General features: G+C 36.1%; 1 protein-coding gene across 1 annotated transcript in view; it reads left to right on the top strand.

The window, feature by feature from the left end:
* LOC121418653 (gamma-aminobutyric acid type B receptor subunit 1-like) overlaps nucleotides 1-24,106 on the top strand; it is a 50,958-nt gene extending 26,852 nt beyond the window's left edge. The window contains exons 5-16 of the mRNA XM_041612634.1: nucleotides 5,405-5,553; nucleotides 6,451-6,601; nucleotides 8,922-9,083; nucleotides 10,600-10,692; nucleotides 14,440-14,590; nucleotides 17,233-17,365; nucleotides 20,069-20,176; nucleotides 20,297-20,416; nucleotides 20,905-21,082; nucleotides 21,425-21,573; nucleotides 22,714-22,866; nucleotides 23,871-24,106. Coding sequence (XP_041468568.1) covers nucleotides 5,405-5,553; nucleotides 6,451-6,601; nucleotides 8,922-9,083; nucleotides 10,600-10,692; nucleotides 14,440-14,590; nucleotides 17,233-17,365; nucleotides 20,069-20,176; nucleotides 20,297-20,416; nucleotides 20,905-21,082; nucleotides 21,425-21,573; nucleotides 22,714-22,866; nucleotides 23,871-24,008 — 1,685 coding nt within the window. The 3' untranslated portion in view covers nucleotides 24,009-24,106. The remainder of the gene's footprint in view (nucleotides 1-5,404; nucleotides 5,554-6,450; nucleotides 6,602-8,921; nucleotides 9,084-10,599; nucleotides 10,693-14,439; nucleotides 14,591-17,232; nucleotides 17,366-20,068; nucleotides 20,177-20,296; nucleotides 20,417-20,904; nucleotides 21,083-21,424; nucleotides 21,574-22,713; nucleotides 22,867-23,870) is intronic.
* Nucleotides 24,107-24,521: the final 415 nt, after the last annotated feature.

Below are 24,521 nucleotides of genomic sequence, written 5' to 3'. Positions count from 1 at the left end.
ATAGAAGACAGTAAAATCATCCAAGAAAGATGAACATAATTTGTAAACCAATGTTGATGAAAATGGGAGTAATCTTCATCAAAGGGAGGGAGAAGTACAAAAAAAAGGAGAAAGTAAGAAAATTGAAGAAATGAAGAAGAACAAGAAGAAATAACTTTATGAACTAGAATTCTCAAATTTAATCTATGAGTTCGCCATGGCACAAAAAGTAATTTTTCAGATGAGATAGAATATCCCTTTTCACGATTTATGTTATGAATTTCAAGAATAATTTTTCATTAAATATTTCTTTGATTATAATTTAAACTTAAGATTCTTTTACATGCTCATTTACATATTGAATTAAATTTTACATTTACTTGTCAACTATTATGCTTTTATTTACTTGTCAACTATTATTATTATGTTTGAAACTTAACATCTATATGAGTTGAAATTGAATTTCCAAATGGACGATTGAAAATACAGGTCTAAGGTCTGAATTCATGAAGTGGATTTAAACCTACATAAACCATCGTCTAAATCCTTAAGTTTGATATGGACAGTCATAAAAGGGCAATTTTAGCTGCTTTCTTTTTCTGCTGATTTCAACCTTTTTGGCTGCCCATAGCCCATTTGTATCGTGGGTTTAGTCAGTGGTCTAGGTTTAAATCTTCTTCGCGAATTCGGGCCTAAGAGTTTATCAAATCCCCACGAAACTCCATGTCTTATGCAAATACAGGTCTACTTATCAGTAAGCGGAAACTCATTTCCCCAATGACTTCATTGGTTTACTCGAAAGTGAAATGTGAAATTTGGGGGGGATGTTTGCTTGTCAATAATTTTTGGGACCAAGCTATTCTGAGGGTAGTGTATATGTAGTAATGTTCTGATCGACAGAGTCATAGCATATCATTGGATAATGTCACAATTTTGGATGTACAACATAAAGGAGGATAGTATAAGGGAAGAGTATTCACTAAAATTTTAAAATTCAAGAAATTCATACCATTCAAGAAAAACGATTTAAATTATAAAGAAGAAAGGAATAGTCGAAATTCCCAACTCAAGCAAACTGCCTTCCCAGTTTCAAATAAACCTTTCTCCCACCCAAGCGGAGTCTTTGGGAAACGGTTTTCTGTCTTTCTGTGAAATGGACATATGTCTACACAACACATGCAGTTTCGTCAGGGTTTAGCCAACTTTTCAGAGATGTGTTTTGTCCTCTACCCATCTGGAACTGTCAGTTTGTGATCCGCCTTTGTTTACGTTCAAGATACCATTTACTAATGTATTCAAACTTAACGGATGTCCTATCAAAGAGGGTGTTTTGCTGTTCAATTCACCTGCTACCGGCAGTGGTAGCATCTGAATGGGATGGGGTCCACCTTCTATCAATGTTTTTGGCGGTATGTTGGACGAAGCTCAACCAAGCTAAAGGGTTCTGTCACTCGTGACCAATAATGATAACGATACCTGCTTCCATTATAGGCATGGTTTTATTCTCACACCTACATGAATGCAGAGTGAAGTTTCATCTCCTGCAAATAATGTCCGGATGTATCCCATGATACTTTCACATCACCTGACTTTCAAAACGCGTGACCTCAGAGCACGCTTGAGAATACAATACGGAAGTAGCATTATTTACCCCCATCGTCAATGATGCAATTAAATTCATCAGGAGCATTTAATTATTGTATCTTTTGTATTTTCAAAAGATCGAAGCTGTAACAGTACGTTACATGATTTTAAATTCAAAAGGCCTGTCACATTGTTCCTCGCAAGCCGTCCAAATGATTGCCCACAATTCACTTGCAACAAAGTTTTGAGCATGTTCCAAACTTTTCTGCGTGCAGATCAGATTTGCGTGCGCTCCTGCAAGCAACTGTGTGCAAGGGTGCTACATAACTGTTTAGAAGCACTTGCCCTGTCGAGGAAAGTAAATTTTTGTATACGTGGAATATACTTGCCTGAAAATCAATTGCGCTTGCCCCCAAAACACCCCTTGAAAACAAAGTTTTACCTCCTCAAAATAAAATAATTATTGCAGTTTTATAAACCATTAACCTTTTTTTTCTCCTTTTTGACATGAACTGATGTACCTTGACCTTGCATTTCTTTCTCCAAAGTGATTTTTATCTTGCCCACCATGACAAAATTTAGGGTCGATGTATCATATCAACCCTACATGTAATTTTGGTATTCATGACGAAAAACTTCCATTTGAGATCACTATACCCTGGTTTCCCTTCTCATCAATTCTCTTCTCCAAATACGACAAACCCTAACATGCCCCAAGCAAGCAATTTAAGTTTCAAAACACCTGTTTCTTGACGTCGGTCCGAAGATAACGCAAGAGCCCGGCATATACAGTCACAGTAGGGGGCCACACACGACGGGATGCATGCGCAGCGCTGAGCTCGGTTTCTGCAAAACATGCCGTCATTTTTATTCGCTTACTTTCCTTATTTCGAGGTCGATTTTCTTCGTTCGAAATTGAAAATGGACTAGTATTGGATGTCTGAATGTAATATGCCTTTGAAAACGTGATTAATATCAAATACTATAATTTAATTCCGAAGATCCTTCTACAGGCAGACAAGTCTTACGTAATAGCACAGCTGTTGTTTATCATTTCGTCCTTGGCTCAACTCGTTTGGCTGGCCCGTGGTGGTGAAATTGAGACAAGGGGATTACCTGGCCAAGATGGGTTTATCGGGGTTGGAAATGTTGTTTGAGAGTTTCCAAATGAAAAACGGGGTATCCGACCGCAGTTTGCAGTCCGAAGTGCGGTCGAGAATCAAACGGGAAATTTTTGTAATGTTGTGAGAATTTTGCTTGCCCAATTTGTACTTGCCCTGGGCAATCGGGCAAGTGTGTATGTAGCACCCTGCGGGGCGAGATACAAAAGTCACCCACAAGTCATACGCAAAGCTTGCAAAAACGATGTGACAGAGCCTCGAATATTTTTTTTTCGTCATGGGTACAGAGTGGCGGATGTGTCAATATAAACGTGCCTTTATGTCTGGCTACGTAGAAAAGATATTAGTTTTAGATAGCTGGTATTGCATGAGGCCCAACAGCATGCGTTTGATGGGTCATTACCATAACCCAGTATCTTTTCTGCATGATCGATATCATATATAAAGATGCAGATATCGTTATCTTCATTGGTTTATTATGTGACAGGTCCTTTGTTGGTGTAGAACTTAACACACATAATTTGAATACATTAGTAATGGTTTACTATTCGACAGTTCGATCTTTGTGTGAAAGATTTTGTTTCTATAATTTAACTGCAAACGCTTTTTAAAATCTAAACTAACATAAGCTTAAAGCGCAATCCTCCAGTTTTTGACAGGTCTTAGCTTGCTTGTTCCCAGCGGTAAAAGTCCTCCCCTCTCGTCATTCTTCAAGTCTGCTCGCCGATCACCTAGCGCCCTCTGGAGTTCATCTCAGGCTCACCCCCGACCTGGTTTTTCTCTGCGTAGTCTGGTTTGATTTTTAGAAAAGTCAAAATGCCAATCTCAGCTGCCTATATTTTCTTTTATCTTCAATTATAATTTACATTTTGAATTGCAATCCTGAAAAGAGATGCAATAGTATTTTTTGCAAAACTTTATAGAGTCGAGAATGTTTACCTGCATGACCAAATACTTGATGCAGCTAAAAGAAGAAAACATGATGGTACTTGTGTTAAACATAAAAAAGTATTAAGTCCTCCATTTTTGTTGAAATACTGTAACTATTGACCAAAACATGTTTGAGCAAATTAATTTGCAGGAATGTTCCTATATTCATTTTCTTACTTTTGTGTAAAATTGTATTAATTCCATCGATTCATGCATGAATGAACATGCATATTAAAGAGCAAAGCTTTCACTTTCAACAAGTTGCAGCAGTAATTAGTTATGCCAAAATAACAGAGTAAATAATAACAATTTTGCATTAACTCTTTGCCCACCTTGTTCGACTAGAATCACATACAGCAGACTGCCAAGTTTGACTCCAGTCACTTTCTATTCACAATACACACAGAGCATATTAAGTCTATTGTTCAAACCCACATATAAATACAAATCAATGTATGAATGTGATGCATCGTACTGCGTGCACACAAGTTTTTCTTTACAGTAAACCAATCAAAAGGTATTATGAGCTGGATTAGCATAGTCCATGCAAACCCCTAATAAGGTTTGCTTCTTGAAATAAATGTGGCGCAGGAGTGATTCTGTCCATGGCGGGCAAAGAGTTCATTATAAAATGGGCATACTCACCCACTTACAAACATATAAAAACACATTTACATATCGTGATTAAACAAAATAAATGAATTTTAGAATATGAATGCGTACAAGAAAGTGTTAAAGAAAGTGCAATTTATTTCAGATCACTAAACAATAACAATGCGAAAACTTTACTGTGTAAGGGCTCAAACAATACCGTACTTTATTATTCTTGAATAGCATTTAATAAATTGTAGAATATACAGTGTAAAAGTGTCAAAAGAAGGGGTAATGCATTTACAGTCACTAAACAGATGATTTTCCGGTGTAAGGACTCCAACATAGTTTATTAACACCAATAGCACTTACATGTATATCATTCATCCCATGCCTCAAAATGAACCTTGTTACTTTTATCAGTTTTGCCTTTGATACGTGTATGTGCTCACTCATGTACGACTTTATGGATCAATCAGATCTTCACATGGAAGTTCGTCAATGAATGTAGCAACATTCCTTCTGAATTCGTTTGCTAAAACATTGATATGTCAATAGAAATTTATGGTATTCTTTAAAAAGGGAGTTTTGGGGCTCTATATGTTTTGTATAATGATTGCAGAAACATATTACTGGTAAGTTGCAAGATAGTGTAGTAGTGATAGTTGTAGTATTTGGGTGATGCAGTGTATTTTATGTTATTGTAATGGGTGTTAGGGTGTTATTTACTAAAAACTCACTTATATCATTTTTTATATACTTGGTATGATCATATTTTGATTTACATCATGTATCCTCTTTTTATACAGAGTTTTATTTATCAAAAATTTTGGTTTCACTGATTCACCCCACCACATCATTACCCGATAGGAGTAAATATGCATAGAGATAGTAATATGATTAGTGAAAGATAGTCATTAGAACGTTAGTAGATGATAGATAATCCTCTTACAAATTTTGTGATCAATGTTTAAATTGCATTTTGAACAATTAGAATAGCAGTAGTAGTGGAGTGATTAGAACTATGTGTTGTAGTTAACAATCGTAGCATGTGGCCTCTTTCCTGTAGTGATTGGGTTATAAGGGTATGATTCGCTAATTATTCTGTAAATAAAAGATTGAGGGGAGTATGAAGATTGCTACCTTTTTCAAAAGGAGCCTCTATTCATGCGCTTGTCGCCTTGAAATTCCCTTTTTAGGTTGGTATAGCAACGAGTGGTGGAGGGTGAGGGACCCGGATCATCCACACGATTGTACCTCGGAGCAGATGGATGAAGCGGTGAGGGGCTACTTCACCACAGATGCGTTACCTCTCAGTCTGGCGCAGCATCCGGGCGTGTCTGGGAAGGTGAGGAGAGGGGAACGGAGGATGGAGTACGGAGGATGGAGTGGGAGAGGGGGAGAGAGAGATGGGGAGGGGATAGAGGGAGAGACAGAGGAGAGATAAGATAAGAGAGAGGTAGTATATGGTAGCCAAAAAGAGAGAGTGGGTTGGGAGGGATTGGTACTGGAGAGATAGATGGAGGGAGAGATGTATTAGTCTGCTGGGCAAACCCTTCACTCAAGGAAAGGGTCTGAATTACAGCCTACTCATGCCTTGTGTACTGAAGGACAGCAAGTTTTGTATGTACTAGTCTTTGCGTGGAGACACACTTGTTGATCAAAGTTTCAATCAGGGTCTGTGCCTGCAGTATCGGGAGGGTGTGTTCATTACAATATGTGGAGTGGTGGTGATGAAAAACATGCTGTAATCAACCTGGAAGATGTACATCGTGAAATGTAGATTTGCAGGAAAAAAAAATTGGAAATGAAAAAGGTCATTGACAAGACAATGAGATAACTTGAGTCTATTTAATTGTTGGTAAAATAAATAATAATGGTCAGTGTTTGTATAGCGCATAACACATAACAAAAAGTCTCTATGCGATTGAAAAACCAAAGGAGAGGAAGAGAAGTGTTGATGAGTTCATTTTATTGAGGCTAGGTACAATTTAAATGAGTATGTTTTAAGAATTTTTTTGAATTCATTAACTGAATCGATCTTTTTCATGGAATTTGGGAGTTTGTTCCATCAAAAAAATGTGCTGAGCAAATGAATGTTCGCCATAGGATTTTGTTGATATTTTAGGTACGACTAATAAATTCATGCATTAGTGTTACTAATTGTTTCCGTTTTGTATCTATCCTCTGCCAAAAAGTGCTGTAAAAATCTAGCTATCATTGTTGTCATTATTATTGTTACTAGACCACAGAGCAGTTTTGGGAGGAGTACACTGATTATGTCGGAGGTAACCCAGAGACTCTTTCAGGTTACCAGGAAGCACCCTATGGCTACGATAGCGTCTGGACCATCGCTCTTATGCTTCAGGAAGCAGAAGAAATACTGCAAAGAATGAGTGAGTAAATGGTCATCATTCATATATTCCACATACTAAGAATCTTGTCATAGGATTAGTCAGAAGTCGGTCACATGATAGAGGGTAGTTTCCCCCTTCAATCATCACTCGCAGTGATGGAACTTTTGCGCTTCACTGATCACTTTGGCCCAGAGGGTCAGAACGCGTTTTAAATTAATCTGAGTATGTGCGAAACGAAGAGGTCATCGCCCGGCCCCTTGATTTGTTTTGTCCATCAATCTCCATTTTGTATACACACCAGCAGTAAAGCTTTGCCATAACAAAAGAACGTTTCCCCTCGATTGTTTTTTGTGATGGTAAAATTTCTTTGTGAGGTCACAATAAATTTTGCTGGAGCAAGATCTCGGGTGCTTGCGCACAGTTTACATACTCACTAGCATTAAAGCAAGCATAATTGTCTCGATGGATTCTTTTTTTTCAAAGGAAACTTAAAAAAAAAAAAACTTCTTATAGAGATGTATGGATATTGGATCCTTCATTTATGGTGGATCCCAATGTGAAATATAAAGCATGTAATCGCCTCATGATTTCTTGTGAAGAGGCAAACAATCATTTCCTCGGCAAGCTGGATGTGCCCGGTATCTTTCCTCTGCTTAGCTTCAGAAAGATAGTTACAGTACATCCAGCTTTCCTTGAAAGTGATAATTTGCCCCTCACCTTTAGCAACAGTGATTATTTGCTCTATGTTGAAAGCCACAAAAATAATGAAAGGTTTCCTCCCATGAATGAAGGGGGGGGGGAAACAACCTATAATCGACACTATCTGTGTAAGAGGAAGAAAAACGGACTATTGAGAATGGGGAGCCTGACCAATATGGAAAAGCCTTTGTGAAAAAAAGTCTGAAGTCATTCCAGGGCCCCGTCTTACAAAGGGTGGGAATTGATCCAGTTAATGGATGGAAATCCATCCAAGTTGCACAATGTCATTTGTAAACAAAGAGAAGCATAGCGAATTTTCAAGAAGATATTGAATGCATGAATAAACATCATAGCTAGAAAATATTTTGAGCAAACATGCATAATAGATGTTGACCTTGCTGGCTGTCTATATTTGTGATCGATCGGATCAATTGCAACTCTTTGTAAGACGGGGCCCTGATCAACCACAACGATGGAAAGCTAGCAACGTCAACATCTAAAATGCATTTTTATTCAAATTATTCTCTAGATATGAAGTACATTTAAACATCCATCGTTTTCTTGACAATTCAGTGTGCTTCTCTTTGTTCAAAAAGTATTATATGCAAATTTTGATATTTTGTCAAATTATGACATTGATGGATTTCCATATATTTGACATTGATTAAATCAATTGTAACTCTTGGTAAGATGGGTTCCTGAAATACTGTACATATACTCTACCCGGGGGGGCAATCGCCCAAAAAAGTGGTGGGGGTGTGCCGCGGGCGAGACAAAAAACGGGAGCCTTGGAGCGGGCTAATTGTAAAAAGGAGGGTCCTCGGAACGGGCTTCAAAACTACAAATGTTTGTGAAAACGGGGGTCCTTGGAACGGGTCGCCTGCATGTGAGTGCGTATATGCATCCCTATGGAACGGGCATACGTGCATGTAGCTAGCCTGGCAGCACGGGCGTTGGGTGCGCTAGCACATCGGCAATGGTCGGACATCGCTCAGCAGCCGCTTTTCACCAAAATTGCGGCTCATTGTAGCAGATCAATGCGACCGGAACGGCGTAACAGAAAATATGCGAAGCTTTGGAGCGGATTTCTTTCTTCCCTTTTCAAGATAAAAAGAAAATGCTATGCCTTGGAGCGGCTTTCTCTGTTCTTTTTCTCAATAAGACAAAAATGCTATGCCTTGGAATGGAAATTTGAGTGTGAAAATGGGGGTCCCCTCCACGGCACATACCCACTATGCATTATATACTGAGTGCCCCCCCCCCCCAGTTCTCTACTACCTTCCATGAAATTGATACAAGACAAAATTTGTGAAATCCTCAACAGTGCAGGAAAAAGAGTGGAGCAACCCAACTTGGTTTATAGGCACTATTTTCTAGGTCTTGTTATAGAAATGTGATTTATGTAAGCTTATTATTATATTTGCAATCAAATTGAATCATTTCAGTAGCTTTAAATTGTTATCGCATTTTGTCATAACTTTTTATGTAACGGGACCTATCAAAGCAGGTCTTGTGTTATTGATGCGCTTTATTTTGAAAGATAACGAGACATTTTTGAAGGCTAGATTAATATTGCGACATTTTAAATAATTTTTTTATAGTTTCCAGTGTTTAACCTTGCTTACAACAAATCCTCATTGATTTTTGTTTCATTTCTCAGATCCGCCAAAGTCGATCGCCGATTTCAGCTACGAGGACGACGAAATAGCGGACATATTCTACCACATCATGAACAAAACCAACTTCGAAGGGGTGTCTGGTCCCGTCCAGTTCACTGCCGTGGGCGACAGAAAGGGACTAATGCAAGTTGAAAGACAGATAGGTGAGTTCTATCTTCTGCGCTAGGGAACATGTCGTGGAAACAATTTCATTGACACCTGTTATAAGCTACTAAAATCCTTGCATCTGATTGGCTCATAATGCTTCATGAAACACTCCTTAGGTATTGATTGTTGTAATCACCAAATTAATGTTGTGGATGTGGGTCTTTCTTATCATGAGCGGCATTAAATTCCAACTTGTCCTAATTAACGTCAATAAAGTTTTTACTACTTTAAATAGCCTTTTTAATACTATTTCAAATGTAATTCTTTTAATGTGCATTGATTTTTGATATAATCTAGTACATTCTCAGTTTTTTTTTATCCAACCCAAAATATGGTTAGGATATGATCCAACCAGAGGTTGAAAAATAAAATGTAAATCCCAATACATTTTAAACAACTTTATACAGGTTAATCGCTAGAGGGTATTCATTTGTCTCACAATCTACTATGGTCAACAAGGAAATTCGTGACCACTCTCGCAAAAAGTGTTCACTAGCTTTCTAGGAAATTCGTGATCACTCTCGCAAAAAGTGTTCACTAGCTTACAAGTTCACGAGCTTTCGAGTGCCGCTGCAACTCTTTATCAAGAGTGCAGCGGTTATTTCAATCCGCAATAATGAACCTATTTAGTTTTATACAGGTTGTTTAGAAAAAATCTGAGAGTGTACCGCCCAAGTTATATTGCAAACAGCATGAATACATAGTTCATAGATTTTCTTCTATCAAGTTTTTTAACCTTATTCAACTGTCCTTATAAACTAATCAGTGAAAAGGTACTGTCAGATTTTATAAGCATGACAATCATGAAATTGTGAAAAATAATAACTGATGCTAATATCAAAGTACAACATTGAAATTATTACTGACCTTTTATCTTAATTCCAAGGTGACTTCTGAATAGACTTATTCATAATTTGTATGTATGATTTAACATTATTGAGAAATTAAAACAAAATTTAGAAAGGCAAAACCAGATGTGAAATCACACATCATCATCGTTTTCGAAAATACAATTGATGATTAACATGAGAAAACACTAACGTCAGTACCATGCTTGTGATCACTCAATGTTGCAATGTTGGGTAAAGTAAAGATAAACTTTATCTCTATCATCGTTCCATTAATATTACTTCAGAAGGATTTCTTTCTTATTATCAACAGGTGAATTCGGTTTGGTATGTGCATATATAATTGAAAAAAGGGGTTAAGTAAAGAGTTGCATTGTTAAAAGGGGACTTCATGGTTGTGTATAAACAAAATGTATGTTTTATGGGTAATGTTTACACAATACTGTGTAAAACTGATGCAGCATTTTGTGTATCTTTACCAAGCAAACATGCATGTTCTCTTTTACCCAATATTTGGTAAATTTTATATTGAATATGTGTCTTTCAAAAAAAAAAAAAACAGTAAATGCCAGCTCTTTAAAACATTCATGCATGGCAATCTCTGTGGAATGAGAGTTTTGTAAGGTTACCATGGTAATGAAAGATTCTGCATTATTTTGTACAGGAAACACGGAAGTACGTGTTGGCATTTACGACCCGTCGAGGAGCCCTGGCGACGAATTAACATGGAGTCAGGAAAACCCAATCACATGGAAAGGTGAGATGTTGCCATGGTAATCAATGGACAGCCCTGATTTTTTTCTTTTTCATGATGTATTCCAAATTTGACATTGATTTTTCATTGATCCTAAAGTTCCTTTGAAGGTTTCTTCCAATATTGAAGAAAATGAAAGAAAAAAGTTGGCAACAATGTCAAATTCACTTTAATCAGAATGTGTTTTATCATTGGGGTTCTTTTTTCATCTTATTTATACATTGAAACCTTTGCAATTCAGTGCATGGACTGGGAAAATGTTCTTTTTCCCCCAATAAAATCCTTCAATCAATCAGTTACATTGGAGATTGACTTTAAAAAATTTCTCAAAAAAAATCTCCAAAGCATTAGTTTTCTTGACATTTAAGTACTAATAATTATCTTATTTGTCCAATTTAACTACAATTTTCATTTATCTTATTCTTTGATTTTTCTGCATTCACTCAAAATAAAGAGGGTTTCATTCTCCTTAAAGCATACGCTTGTTGAGTGAAAACCACTTTCAGACAAAGTCATTAGAAATAGAATGTGTGAAAATCAATATCGATCGACGGTGATGTATTGGTGAACATCAGGAGATGAAGGAATGTGAATGTATCATTTTACAGTCAATGACTACTTAATTCAAATTGATAATGCCTCCTACTTCTTTGTCTCTGTATCTATCTCTCCCTGTCCCTGATTCTATCTCTCTCTCTCTCTTTTCACCTTATCCATTTTCCTTCTACATTTCTTTTTTTTCTTCTCTTTTTCTGTATATCTTCTTCACCATTTTCATCTTCTCCTCCTCTTTCTTCTTCATCATCCACTTCTATTACTACACCTTCTTTTATACCAATTTACTACTCAAATAATAATTCTATGCTAATATACTACTGATATTATTTTATCATCCTTTTTCCTTCTACTTCTTCATCTTTTTTTTTCTTTCTATTTTGTTCTTCCTTAAAACTGCCTTCTTTATTATTGTCACATTGTTTAATGACTGTTTTAAGCCATTCTTTGTTGTATTTTCATAAGTTTGCTGAACACGTGCATAAATAAGTGAATTACTAGATTTATATGTGCATATACTTTCAAAACGATGATAAAGTTTGTGATATTTAGGTAATTTTTTTATCTTTGATGGTCATAAGAAACAAAGATTTGTCCTATTACATGTATTTTCATTGTAAATATTCAGAATGAGCACCTGGGCTCAAACACATTATCCTATTAGGGCGTGTTAGGACCAAAAGCTCTCCAACATAAATAAAAGGAGATGCAACAACGAGATCCACATCTCACTAATTTTTATGTCGCCTGCGTAGCGTACAGGACTATAGGCGCATGGGTTTCAGGTCACATGACCATAATGTCATAGGTCATGTAGGATCAATGAACCTTTCTTTCTGGTACTCTTCTGTCTTATTAATCTCTTTTCACCCTTTTACTACATATAAAAACGTGGTGGGGGGGGGTCACCTCCCTGTGCTGCTCCTGTAGCGCAGCCCCATTGAGAATGAGTTACTATTATAACAAGATATCTTGGGCATCAGGCTCAACGGCTAATCTATAACTCTATTCATCAAACATAGTCTGACCTAGCAACAACCATAGACCATGCATTCATCTTTGTCTGTAAGGTATGCATGAGAGCTAAAAATAACAGGTGATTGTCTGACCTAGCAGCATTGTAGAGTCCTGAAGGTGATGCATTCTGCATTTGTATTGAGTACTTGTACCAGACAGACCCTTATGAATGCTAATCATCAGAATTCAAAGAACCAGATGGTAGCTTGGTAAACATTTCAGCTATTCTGGGCTTAACGTTTGAATACACCATTGTGAATTCCATGTCCATGTATATTCAATTTATGTCATTCCCAATTTGCATTCCTGAATGGATGATAAAAGATTCTCACCTCCTCTGTGCTTATTGGATGAAATCACTAAAGCCTATTGTCAGACGTCATGTTTATATGCATGAGATTTAGGAAATAAGACCATGACGTGGAAGTTTCTTGACTAACTGTCCAAAAGTTTGCCTATCACTTGCTGGAGTATATAAGAGAGACCTTGCTTGCGAATCAGATGGAGGCAGTGAGCAAGCAAGGCCAGTATGAAGAGACACATAACAATATGTGACCAGTCATCTGATGATGATGTCATTTGCATTATGATGTTAAGACATCAACATAACAATAACCATGCACAACACAAGACTTCTACAACATATCATAACCCCAGCTAACCTTTATGCTGGCCTTGTTTATTATTTGTTTATGCCAGCCTTTTTTCGGCTGGCATGAATAGGTGATGGTGTGCTAGTGGGCTGCGTTTTCGATTCAAAAGCATTTTATGCAAATTAGATTCAAGTGTACAGCATAGAACATTCAGTGTACAGCTTGAGAAAGGGAAAAGCATTCAGTGTACAGATTGAGATAGGGAAAGTGTACAGTTTAAAATAAGGACAGCATACAGTACAGTCATGGTGTAGGTAGGCTATATTTTGCTATTACATTTTGTTATTTAGGGTGTCATTTAGGGTTTTATTAGTTCCATTCTAGTTGAAATATCAGGAATTGTGCTTTTGGTTGCATATCAGAATGAGACTTTGAAATCTTATAAACCAAACTTAAGTTTTTGTCATGGACCTATTGCGTTAAACTTGGACAAAAGGTTAATTGAGTATTACTATGGGTTAAAAGGTTAAAAGTTAGTCTGCTGGGCAAACCCTTCACTCAAAATAAGGGTCTGAATGTGCAGCCTACTCATGCCTTGTGTACTGAAGGCTGTATTTGAACAGCAAGTTTTGTGTATGTGCTAGTCTTTGTGTGGAGGCACACTTGTTGATCAAAGTTCCAATGAGGGTCTGTGCCTGCAGACTAGTTAAAGGTCAGGAATCATTTAGAATATTTTTATGGTGTTTTACCCCTCTTTACTGAAAGATATTCATCTTGCTATATTAAATTGCATAATGCAGGCACGAATGCCAGAGGTGTTTTACTTGGTATCATTTTGAGTATATTAAGCCCTATTCCATTTTGCTGAGGGCTTTAACGCGAAAAAAATTTGGTGATGTATCGATCTTTTTCTTGACAAAACAAAAGCAAGACCTCAATTTCTTACCCTTTTGTATCTGGCATGCGTAATAGAGGCGTGCGTAAGGAAACAAGATGGCGGCATCAACATCGGGCAAGTTTCTTCCGTCTTATCATATTTTTCTCATTTTTTTTGTTGATAAATTCTCCTTTAAAAATAAAATCGATGGCGCAGATATGTCGGAAATGAAGTTGCATCCCATGTACATGATTTAGGGCTAGATCTTTTAGAAGGAAAGTAGAAATCTCGGGGGCGAAAGTTTCAGGTTTTGGCTGCCTACACGCACGTGGAGAAGGATTCCTGGCTTCGTTGAGAGTAACCTTACGTTAGTAAATGATTTCTCTAGAAGCCTCCTGGCTAGTGACGACAGCGGTATTGTCAGCATTGAAATCTCAACCTAGTTTATACCTCAGTCACATTTTCCCTACGGCGGAGTCAAAATCAGCCGTTTTACACACCATTGTAGCTGGTACAAAAAATATTATCTTTCAAGGTCAATAAATCTGACCATGCAGTGCTATCAACATAAACCAAGGTTCTGGACTACCAGATAGAGGCATCCAAATTGTTTAATTTTGTTTAGAGCAAGTTTTCATCCCTACATCTAGAATTTTTAGTACCTACCTCAGCTATTATTAAATTCCCTCTTTTTTTGTTTACGAACAGGTGGACGACCACCGCTGGATTCGATCATTGAAAGAGAAACCCGCGTGAATATATCTGTAGCCATCTTCATTGTGATGACGGCCTTAGCCGTGTCGGGTATCGTTATGGCGGTCGCTTTCCTTGCCTTCAATATCAAGTACAGAGCCAAGAGGTAAGGGGTTTTTTTTCTGTAGAACTCTTGGTGTTAATGGAGAAGTCTACCCTGACTGTTGCAAACAACATGAAATATATTGATTTGAGGAGAATCCATCAAAGATTAAGAAAGTTATTAGAATTCAATTTTTTTTTTTTATTATTTGTGACGTCATATACGAGCAGCTGCCCCCTTGGTAATGTAATAAATGCCATAGTGGTTCATGATGAAGAATTTCTTCATATCATAAATTTTTTTCAGAGCAAGAATATAGGCTCTGCTTTTATGGCGGTGTCGTCATTGAAATCTTAACCAAGGTTAAGTTTTTGAAATGTCTTAAGTAAATGGACCTACAGAAACTTGGAAATAAAGGTAATCAAGTAACATTGAAAATCCTGCTTGAGTTTCGGATCACATGGTCAAAGGTCACTAAGGGTCAACAAATTTTGGCCATGTTGGGAATATGTGTTTAATCAGCATCGTAAGTTGGAAAGTTTATTGATCTAGCTCATGGAACATAGACATAAGGGTAATCAACTATGAATTATTGTTTTGCGCATTTAGGTATCATGATCAAAGGTCAGTTTGGGTCAATGACATAATGTTTTATTATATTCCTATTTTCTTCTGTGAATGATTATTCATCTGCTGCTATATCAAATCGTAGAATGCAGGCGAGACTGCCAGAGGCGTTCCACTTGTTTGCCATATGATACGTTAGAAAGCTGCTCATATAATTATGATGTCACAAAAAAAAATCAATTTTTTTTCAATTCTTGAATAGATTTACCTCAAACCTTCATAAATAAATTCTGTCTGCTATTTTTGCAATAATCCATCCTTGGTCATAGGATAGTGTTAAAGGAAAATGGAACCTTTGGAACAAGATAGCTTGTGTGAAAAATTATAGAAACAGATCAACAAAGTTTGAGAAAGCTATGAACATTTGAATATTGCGATCACTAATGCTATGGAGATCCTCACTTTGACAATGCGATAAAGATGTGTGATGTCACTTGTGAACAACTCTCTCCATTACTTTAGTATTTCATTCAATCTGCCTCTTTTATGACATTTTCTGTTTTCACACAAGCTACCTTGTTCCAAAGGTTTCATTCTCCTTTTCAGCCCAGTACACACTGCGACTGCACTAAGATCCAATTGGAACAAATTGGCAATCACATTGCAGACCAGCGCAGTCGTTACAACAGGTCTTCAATGCCTCCTCCTCCTCGTACTGATGCAGGGCCAATTTGATTTTGTATTTTTTTTCGCCGTCATGTTGCAATTTTATCTTTACAACATCCTCATTTCAGACTTTTACTCTTAAATGTCAAATGAAATTAAGATTATTAGATCTAATTGACCAATTATCGCAGGAAGATGTGTCAAATATCTATGATTTTGTTGCAATCGGATCTTAGTGTAATCGCGTGGCATAGTGTGTTTGTAATAGGTCTGTTAAACAAATGACGATCCTCTTTAGTACCTGAATATTTCCAATATGCAAAAATTAACATGGGTACTTGTGCTTGATTTTTTGCTCAATCGAAGTGTTCCAAAATTGCATTAAATTTGGTCTAATCCCATCTGCTATGCTCTTAAAATTAAGAGTAAACAGTTGAATACAACCTTTTAGTAGACATATTAAAAAACCTCAGTATTTTTACTTCTACAAAAAAATTACCATTTTAGTGTTTGAGGCTATCCTGAAGTTTAGGAATAGATTAAGTAACTAATAGAGCCTTGAGTACCCCTTTCAAAATGGCAAAGATTTTTTAAATAATGTCATTTGCAACTCTCCCCCGAGTTCCATTATATAAACTTCTCAAAAAAAGTTTGAAATCTCACTTTGATCAATCCCTCTTCGGTTATAGTGAATATTGATACCAAATCATTTAATTTTCTTTAAAATGATACCCTACATGATATGATAATGGTTCACATGGAAGTTTAAGGTCACAAGTTAAATTGAATTAAATTGCAAAATGACACTCTTGAAAGTTACTGTTCTTTTTTCCGTGGTGATGAGTCATTATCTCAGCAATTTCTTTTCTTTTCATGCACCACAATATACAAACATGAATAAGGGGCTTGATTTGAATGGATTTTCATCTCTATGGAAATAGACAAAAAAAACTTATGTTCATTTTTGACTATTTCTGCTTGTTATGCAGCTTTTCAATTCAGACCTTATCCAACACTTTTGAATCCTGCTCTTTTCGTGATGGGAGAAATTAATAGCCAAACTCAAATTTCCAATTTTTTTTAGGGGTTTATATAGAAGTGGAGGGGTATAAAGATCAATAACTGCTATTCTTTGATGCATGAATTACAACCTTCACCTTCCTGCTTGTCTAATTGCCAGGGTTTAATTGATTTTATCCCCCTACAGAAAAAAGAATTAAAATGAGCCTGAAAATATAATGTCAACCACGGGATTAATGGTTATGATTACTATCAATTTCTTGGCAAGAATGTATGGCTGCCCAAGCGATTGACCATTCCCTCTCCCACGGTTATACATCTCATTATCCTCTAAAACCTAAAGATTGATGTTACGTATTAAGAAAGCCCGGGTAATTAACCATTCCTCATCTTATTCCAATTTGTATCCGTTTATGTAAATGATCTCAAATTAATTTCTTCTATCAAATAAGGTACATCAAGATGTCAAGTCCTAAGATGAATAATCTAATTCTTGGTGGAGGGATACTCGCCTACCTCTCCATAATATTCCCTGGAGTAGACTCGATCGATATTGATGATGTCACATTCCTTTGGATGTGTAGGGTAAGTCCTTTTATCCTGAACTCGTGTGTTAAAGACCAGGGGGGATTTACATTGATGAGTTGGTATCATCCACGACCAAAAACAAACATTGGAAAGCTACGTGTTAAGGGTATAAACAATACTAAAATATTATTTTTGCCCCAATAGTCAACACTGTGTTTGGGGCTGTATAGTCACATGCAAATGAGAAAATCAATGATGTCCCTCACATTTGTCCCTCACATTTCTAAGAGAAATTAGATAAACTTAATAATGGGTGATGTCATTAGTCCCCTCATTGGTATATTGGGCTGTACTTCTTAACGGGTGCATTTCAGAAAAATGTAAAATACTTGTTTAAAGTGTTTTTGTGCAACCCCATGGTATCCACTCATCAAAGACCCAGTCCAGGTGGGTGTTTCATAAAGCTGTTCGTAAGTTAAAAGAGAATGAAACCATTGGAACAAAATGGCTTGTTTGAAAACAGATCAACGAAAGTTTGAGAAAAATCAGACAAATAATGAGAAAGTTATGTGCATCTGAATATTGCAATCACTAATGCTATGGAGATGGCAATGTGACAAAGATGTGTGATGTCACTTGTGAACAACTCTCCCCATTACTGTAGTGTATATTTCACTTGAATTGCCTCTTTTATCACATCTATCCATAGATCATGTGTTCTTTCTACATGAGGGCATGTAATACATATTTTTAAGAATTCATCATAAGAAAAAGCAAAAAGTTGTTCATCAGTGACATCACACATCCTTGTCGCATTGCCAATAGGAGGATCTCCATAGCATTAGTGATTGCAATATTCAAATGCTCATAACTTTCTCATTATTTTTCTCAAACATTCTTTGATTTTTCTGTTTCTACACAAGCCTATTTGTTCCAAAGGTTTCATTCCCCTTTAAGAGCAACTTTAATAACTGGTGATCCTTTCTTCTGGTAAAAAGTATATTCATTGGTGATGGTTTAGCGCGTAAGAAAAAAATCACCAGTCGCTCTTAACAATGGGAAATTCTGTTTACAAGCCTCAAAACCATGGCATCATGTTGAGTAAGAAAGTTCATACCAGTGTTGTAGTGCCTTGATGCTCGGCCTTGCTTTTTCAAGACATTAAATAGTAATTAATAAACATGTTTATCATTTATATTGAGATAAAATAATACACAATCAAGCTATAGCAAAATTTCTGCCAAAAATAGTTTATGATATCACATTTACTTTTTTTTTTGAGGGGGAAGGAGGGGGTTCTAATATTTGTAAAGAGGTAAGAAAATGGGAATATTCTTTATTACGGTTACAAGAAATGAGATTTTAAGCAACAAAAGTCACTCATTTTCAGGTCAGCATTTGAAAATTACAACTTGTGCTCTCTTGCCCCCAAAATGCCCTTTTTATCTTCACGCTTGCATTATTTAGTACAGTATTAATTGTGTTCATGGTTTTAAAATTTTCAGGTTAAAATTTCGCATTATTTGATTTATGATAATCATTAAACATGCTAAATGCAAACTTGTCAGTTTTATTATCTTCTTCATGATAACAATTTAGTTTTTACTTTTGATTCACACTGGCAACATCTCGCAAAGATGCCTATTAAAAGTGATTAGAACTGTAAATGACCAAACATCGAGTAATTTTTTTTTAAACCACTAAATCAAAATATCTATCTTATTAATGAGTTTTTGGCTTTAACCCCCTTTCCCAGGGAGTTGAGAATGGGCATGCCAGAATCAGATGACCTTGTTAATAACAATAATTGCAATGTAAATTGCATAATAGTTTTTCATGTAAAAAGGTCAAAAGTTTGCTCTCTCACCTATTATACATTTTCCATGTATCGAACGTTTGAAATGCCTTGACTACAAGTTTACAACATTGGCTTCAGATGCTCAATTTTTTTTATAATAAACATCATTAAGTGCACAAATAAAATAGAAAAACAATTCTGAAATAACACAAGCTATCTCTAGGTGATTGAAGTCAGTTTTTCTGTGCGTCATATCTCATGTACATTAACATGATTTTGAACTGCAATAATAAAACATTACTATTTCCTTTCACATGAAAATACCTACAATGAAGTTGAAATATGACATCAATAAAATACAGGTGTACACTTTATTGGGACTGTACACAAGTGTTCCACTATGAATTAAATCCAGCCCTTTCCTCTCAAAACACTCTTCAAATATCTCTAAAGCTCTGATGGTTCAATAACTTCGCACAATTATGATAATAAAACTTCAATGTATTCAGGATCATATATTTCTAGCAGTTACCTGCTAAGACTATTCAACATTAAGTTTGTTTCCTTCATGTAATGAGAGAAAGATGTTTTGAGAGAAAGATAGTCCGGTGAATTAGTGTTAATTAACTACATATGCAAGCAAATGAAGCCTGAGATTCACATCATTACAATGTATATATCACAAAATGCCACCTACATGAATGCCTTTTGTTGAAGCCATGGACACTGATCAAACATACATTTTCAGACGTTAAAAATACCATGATTTTCCCCCTTTTTTTTTTCCTTCACTGAAACTTCTCGCAGCCCACCATTTGAGAAGCGCTGATCTAAGTAATATACAGGTACATTTTTCCATCGACATCCAGAAACCAGACTCCTACTTGCATACAGTTTTTGACCCGAGGAATTTTGCATGAAGCCAGAATAACATTATATTTCATTGCATTTATCTTCAACAGTCTAATACTTGGACTTTAGCTATTGGGTTCTCGATGGCTTTTGGAGCCATGTTTACAAAAACATGGCGGGTTCATCGCATCTTCACAACCAAAACTGCAATGAGAACTGTGAGTATAAACTTTATATGTATTCATGAAAAATAACTAACATTAAAAACACACAATACTTAAATGTTAGTCATTAAAATCCAATAGTCAAATCAACTAAACTTTCCGTTTATTTTTTAGATGATCAAAGATTACCAGTTATACGGCGTGGTCATGGTCCTCATCATACTCGATATCATAGTCTTCAGTTTGCGAGAGATCTTTGATCCGATTTTCTTAAACGTTCAGACAAGTAGACAGGTAAGCCCTTGCCGTCTCTTCATTGATCTCATTCCCTTTGCCTTCAGCTGCTATTCAAAGATTTTATCGTTGCTCTCCCTCTTCATCACCATCATGACCTCCTCGACCTAGAAAATGAAACAAACTTTATTCAATATTGATGTGGATCCAGGGAATGACACTTTCATCTTATTATATAATTTTTTTTTTTATGTATTAAGGGCCTTGTCATATATATGAAATAGCTTCATTGTTTACCGAAGATTAACTCCCAAAAAACAAAAGTTTGCATGCCATGAATGAATCTGTATATTGAAACTGCCAGAGGCGCTCCACGTGTTAAATTGTTCCAATTAATCAATGGCCTAGCCTAGCATTTTGTTATTAATGGCAATTTTATCTATTAAAGCTGAGGCCAAGAAAGGTAACAGCAATGCATGATGAATACTATGTCAAATTGCACCCTAGTTTTGCTTTACAAGAATTCTTATCATTTGTATTTATTGTAGAATCAAGATGAGGATGTTGTATTAGTACTGCTTCGACGGACGTGCACATCACACTTTGTAGTATATTGGAATGGTAGTCTATTTGTTCTAAATGGTCTTCTACTCATCTTTGGGGCTTTCTTGGCCTGGGAAACTAGGAAAGTCACCGTACCCGCTCTAAACGATTCCAAGTACATTGGTATGTATTGATACATTTTAATTCATTATCAAATGATATAGACTCGTATTCTGGAGCAGTACATAACTCATTTGACACTCTAATTGTCTGCGAATAATATCTGAAGTATTTTAAATATTTTTCTTCATTATGACATTAGTAATATTTTTAAGTTAAACCTGACTTCAGAATACAGGCCTCAAAGTTGATCCTGAAAAAATCATAGATTATTGATAATCCATAATTGATATGAAACTTTCAGATTCAAGCAGTTTCTGTTGACATTTCATCTCATTTCCATCGAACAAATAATACACTATTTTTCAGAGGTAATCTATTTTGAATATCTTTTTTTTTCTTCAGGAATGAGCGTATATAATGTAGTGGTTCTATCATTTGTTGGAGTACCTGTATCTCTTGTATTGGATGATGTCAACGCTCACTACGCAATCATTGCAAACTTTGTCTTCTTCGCCACCACACTTACACTGTGCATGGTCTTCGTGCCTAAAGTAAGTTTCCATTTTCTCAAAATAGAATTAGTATTCTTTTAATTTCTAAAATATCCCTCTATACCTAATAAAAGAAAGTGATTGCTTCTTGCCTTACCAGATAGAATGTAGGCAAGCAAAAAAATAGAAATGCTAATACCCTCCCCTTCCTATAATTAGTAAGCCAACACCTTAAAAATTTAATACTATGGTGCTTCACTTATAATGTGACAGGGGATTGGAAAAATCATCACACTCTGTAATATTTATATAATATTGGATGGCCTTGAGGTTAATACAAGGAAATATTGGACGAGCTTTGCGTAAATATTGGACGAGTCGAAGACGAGTCCAATATTTTGCAAAGCGAGTCCTATATTTCCTTGTATTGACCGAAAAATGGGACATCCAGTATTATGATTATTATTCATACAGAGAATTTTAGCAAATAATTTTTAACTTTCCCTCCCGCCCTCTGACTCTGCTGTATGATGGGGGGACCTAAAGCTACGCACTTTGTTTTCAAACAATAAAAACTGTCCCAATTTTAATATTTCAACAAATTATATTTCACTAATTTGTGGCAAACATTCTAAAGATCATTAACCAAGTAGAAAATATCACAAAACTCACTAATACGAAAATCCCGTCGTGTTTTTCGAAAACCTCTTAATTTCGCCGCCCGATGTAGAAGGGGTCCTAAAGCTATGCACTCGATTTATCATGCAAAAAAATAGTATTTCCTGTGCCTCAATTTCTAAAATATATTCAAATTATTATAGGATAAAATGAAATTAAAGCGAATATAACTCCAAACTTCCTAACAGTTGTTGGTTTTCTCTGCATTTAGAGATTTACTGCAGCCTCTGTAGAAAAAATTTAATAGGAATTGTTCATCACTCTGCAGTCACAGTTCCGTGCGCATTTGCCATTGAAAACTGCATTGCGCGCGCGATGAGTGGTGCGTACACTTCGGGAATTCCCCTTCTAGTCGTCCAATATTTTCAATATTGTGTCACCTCGGAAAAAATATTAGGCGAGTTCAACAAACTTTTTAAGTGGGTCGAGTGCACCAACAAAATAACACTTGTATTTGGGCTCTAAAATTGTCTGTATGAATAATAATTGTTAATATATCTTCTTCTGCTATCCCTTTCTTAGCTTCGGGTTCGCAATGAAGTAGAACCTAAAGGAACTATGTTTTCAACGATGGGTAACAGTCATAATCATCATAGCATTACCGAACCTGAATCAGATAAGAAGATAAGGATGCTGAGTGACAGGATAGAAAACTTACAGGATCGCCTAGATAAGGTAAGTTTAAAACAATAATACCCAATGTGGTCGTAAAATTGGAGGAGGACAAGAGTAATCCGCATTATTTTGATGGACAAGATTTTGAGTTTATGAACGCATTTCCAAATAATGCGGATAATTGCCATGGTGCGGTCACCCTTTCCCAGCACAACCGCATCGGAGGGGGCGTGTCCAGTTGTCATGACGATTATCCACCTTTTTCAGGACGAGCGCTCGTAAAAATAATGCGGCTTATTTTCGGAGTTTGTGAACACAATTTTTATTGAATTATCCGCATTACTCTAATACCCCTTTCATAAACCCAATTATGCGGCTAATAGCAGCATAATTTGGTCGTAAAATTGGAGGAGGACAAGAGTAATCCGCATTATTTTGATGGACAAGATTTTGAGTTTATGAACGCATTTCCAAATAATGCGGATAATTGCCATGGTGCGGTCACAAGGTCACCTTCCCAACACAACCGCATCGGAGGGGGCGTGTCCAGTTGTCATGACGATTATCCGCCTTTTTCAGGACGAGCGCTCGTAAAAATAATGCGGCTTATTTTCGGAGTTTGTGAACACAATTTTTATTGAATTATCCGCATTACTCTTAGGCGGCTAATTGGAGGATGGGTTTATGAAAAGGGTATAAGTCGCCAGGAAATGCTCTATGTAAATGGCCAAAATGTCAATTTCATCTTCTAATGGCATAATTCTTCTTCATGACAAATTTTTCCACACTACTGAGAAATTTTATTGAGACTATTGCTTTATTTGTCGGTAGTCAAGGTTCTTCACACTTTTTTTTTTTTGCTGTAAAAGAATCATCTGGTATCATGTGAGAGATCTAATACATTAATTTAATAAGGACAGCCAAATGAAATAAAAAATATACAGAAAAATAAACCTTTAAATCCGCAATGATACCAAAATAGGAGTGGGCTTTTTATGTCTACATAATCTTGGGAATTAAACATATCCTTCACTAGAATCTTGCCCTCTTTTTCATCATTGCAGAAAAATCATCGAATAAAGGAGCTAGAGAGTTGTGTTATCCCGTCCTCTGATGCAACCAAAGGAGAATGCAGCAGTGAACTCAGCACAGATAGGGGAGAAGAAGCGCTAGAACAACCGGGTCCTTCTGGACACAGATGAGGGTTGCTCCCCTCATATGTATTCACCATCATACCAACAAAAGAACATTTTCATGGGGACTTTTGGATGTAGATGAACTAAAGATTGGCTCTACTTAGCTTGACGAATTTCACGACATGAAGCTTTTTTGTATACATATGCTAGATATTTCTATCACAAATTTTCTGATGATTTATTTCAATTGTAGGTACAGTTGAAATCACCCTAATTTAATAACATTTATGCACAAGACTGAAATGAAAAGAGAACTGTTTCTGGATATATGATTACATAACTTATGAGCGCAAATTATTTGATACAATAACTATACTACCGTACTTTCCACTTAGCATGCTGAATATATTAAAGAAATGATATATGTGGGTCTAAATTTATGTCACAACAAACTTTAAATTATCATAAAGTCCATCTTCTGTTCACCTTTTTTACTCCATAAAATCAAATAATAGCTGTTGCATTTTGATAAATAATGCTTAAAAGTTAAAATAACCATTTTTATTACTACTGTCATTC

This window comes from Lytechinus variegatus, chromosome 1, assembly GCF_018143015.1.
Source record: "Lytechinus variegatus isolate NC3 chromosome 1, Lvar_3.0, whole genome shotgun sequence".
NCBI classification, from domain to species: Eukaryota; Metazoa; Echinodermata; class Echinoidea; order Temnopleuroida; family Toxopneustidae; genus Lytechinus; species Lytechinus variegatus.
This window is presented reverse-complemented; position numbering and strand designations above follow the sequence as displayed.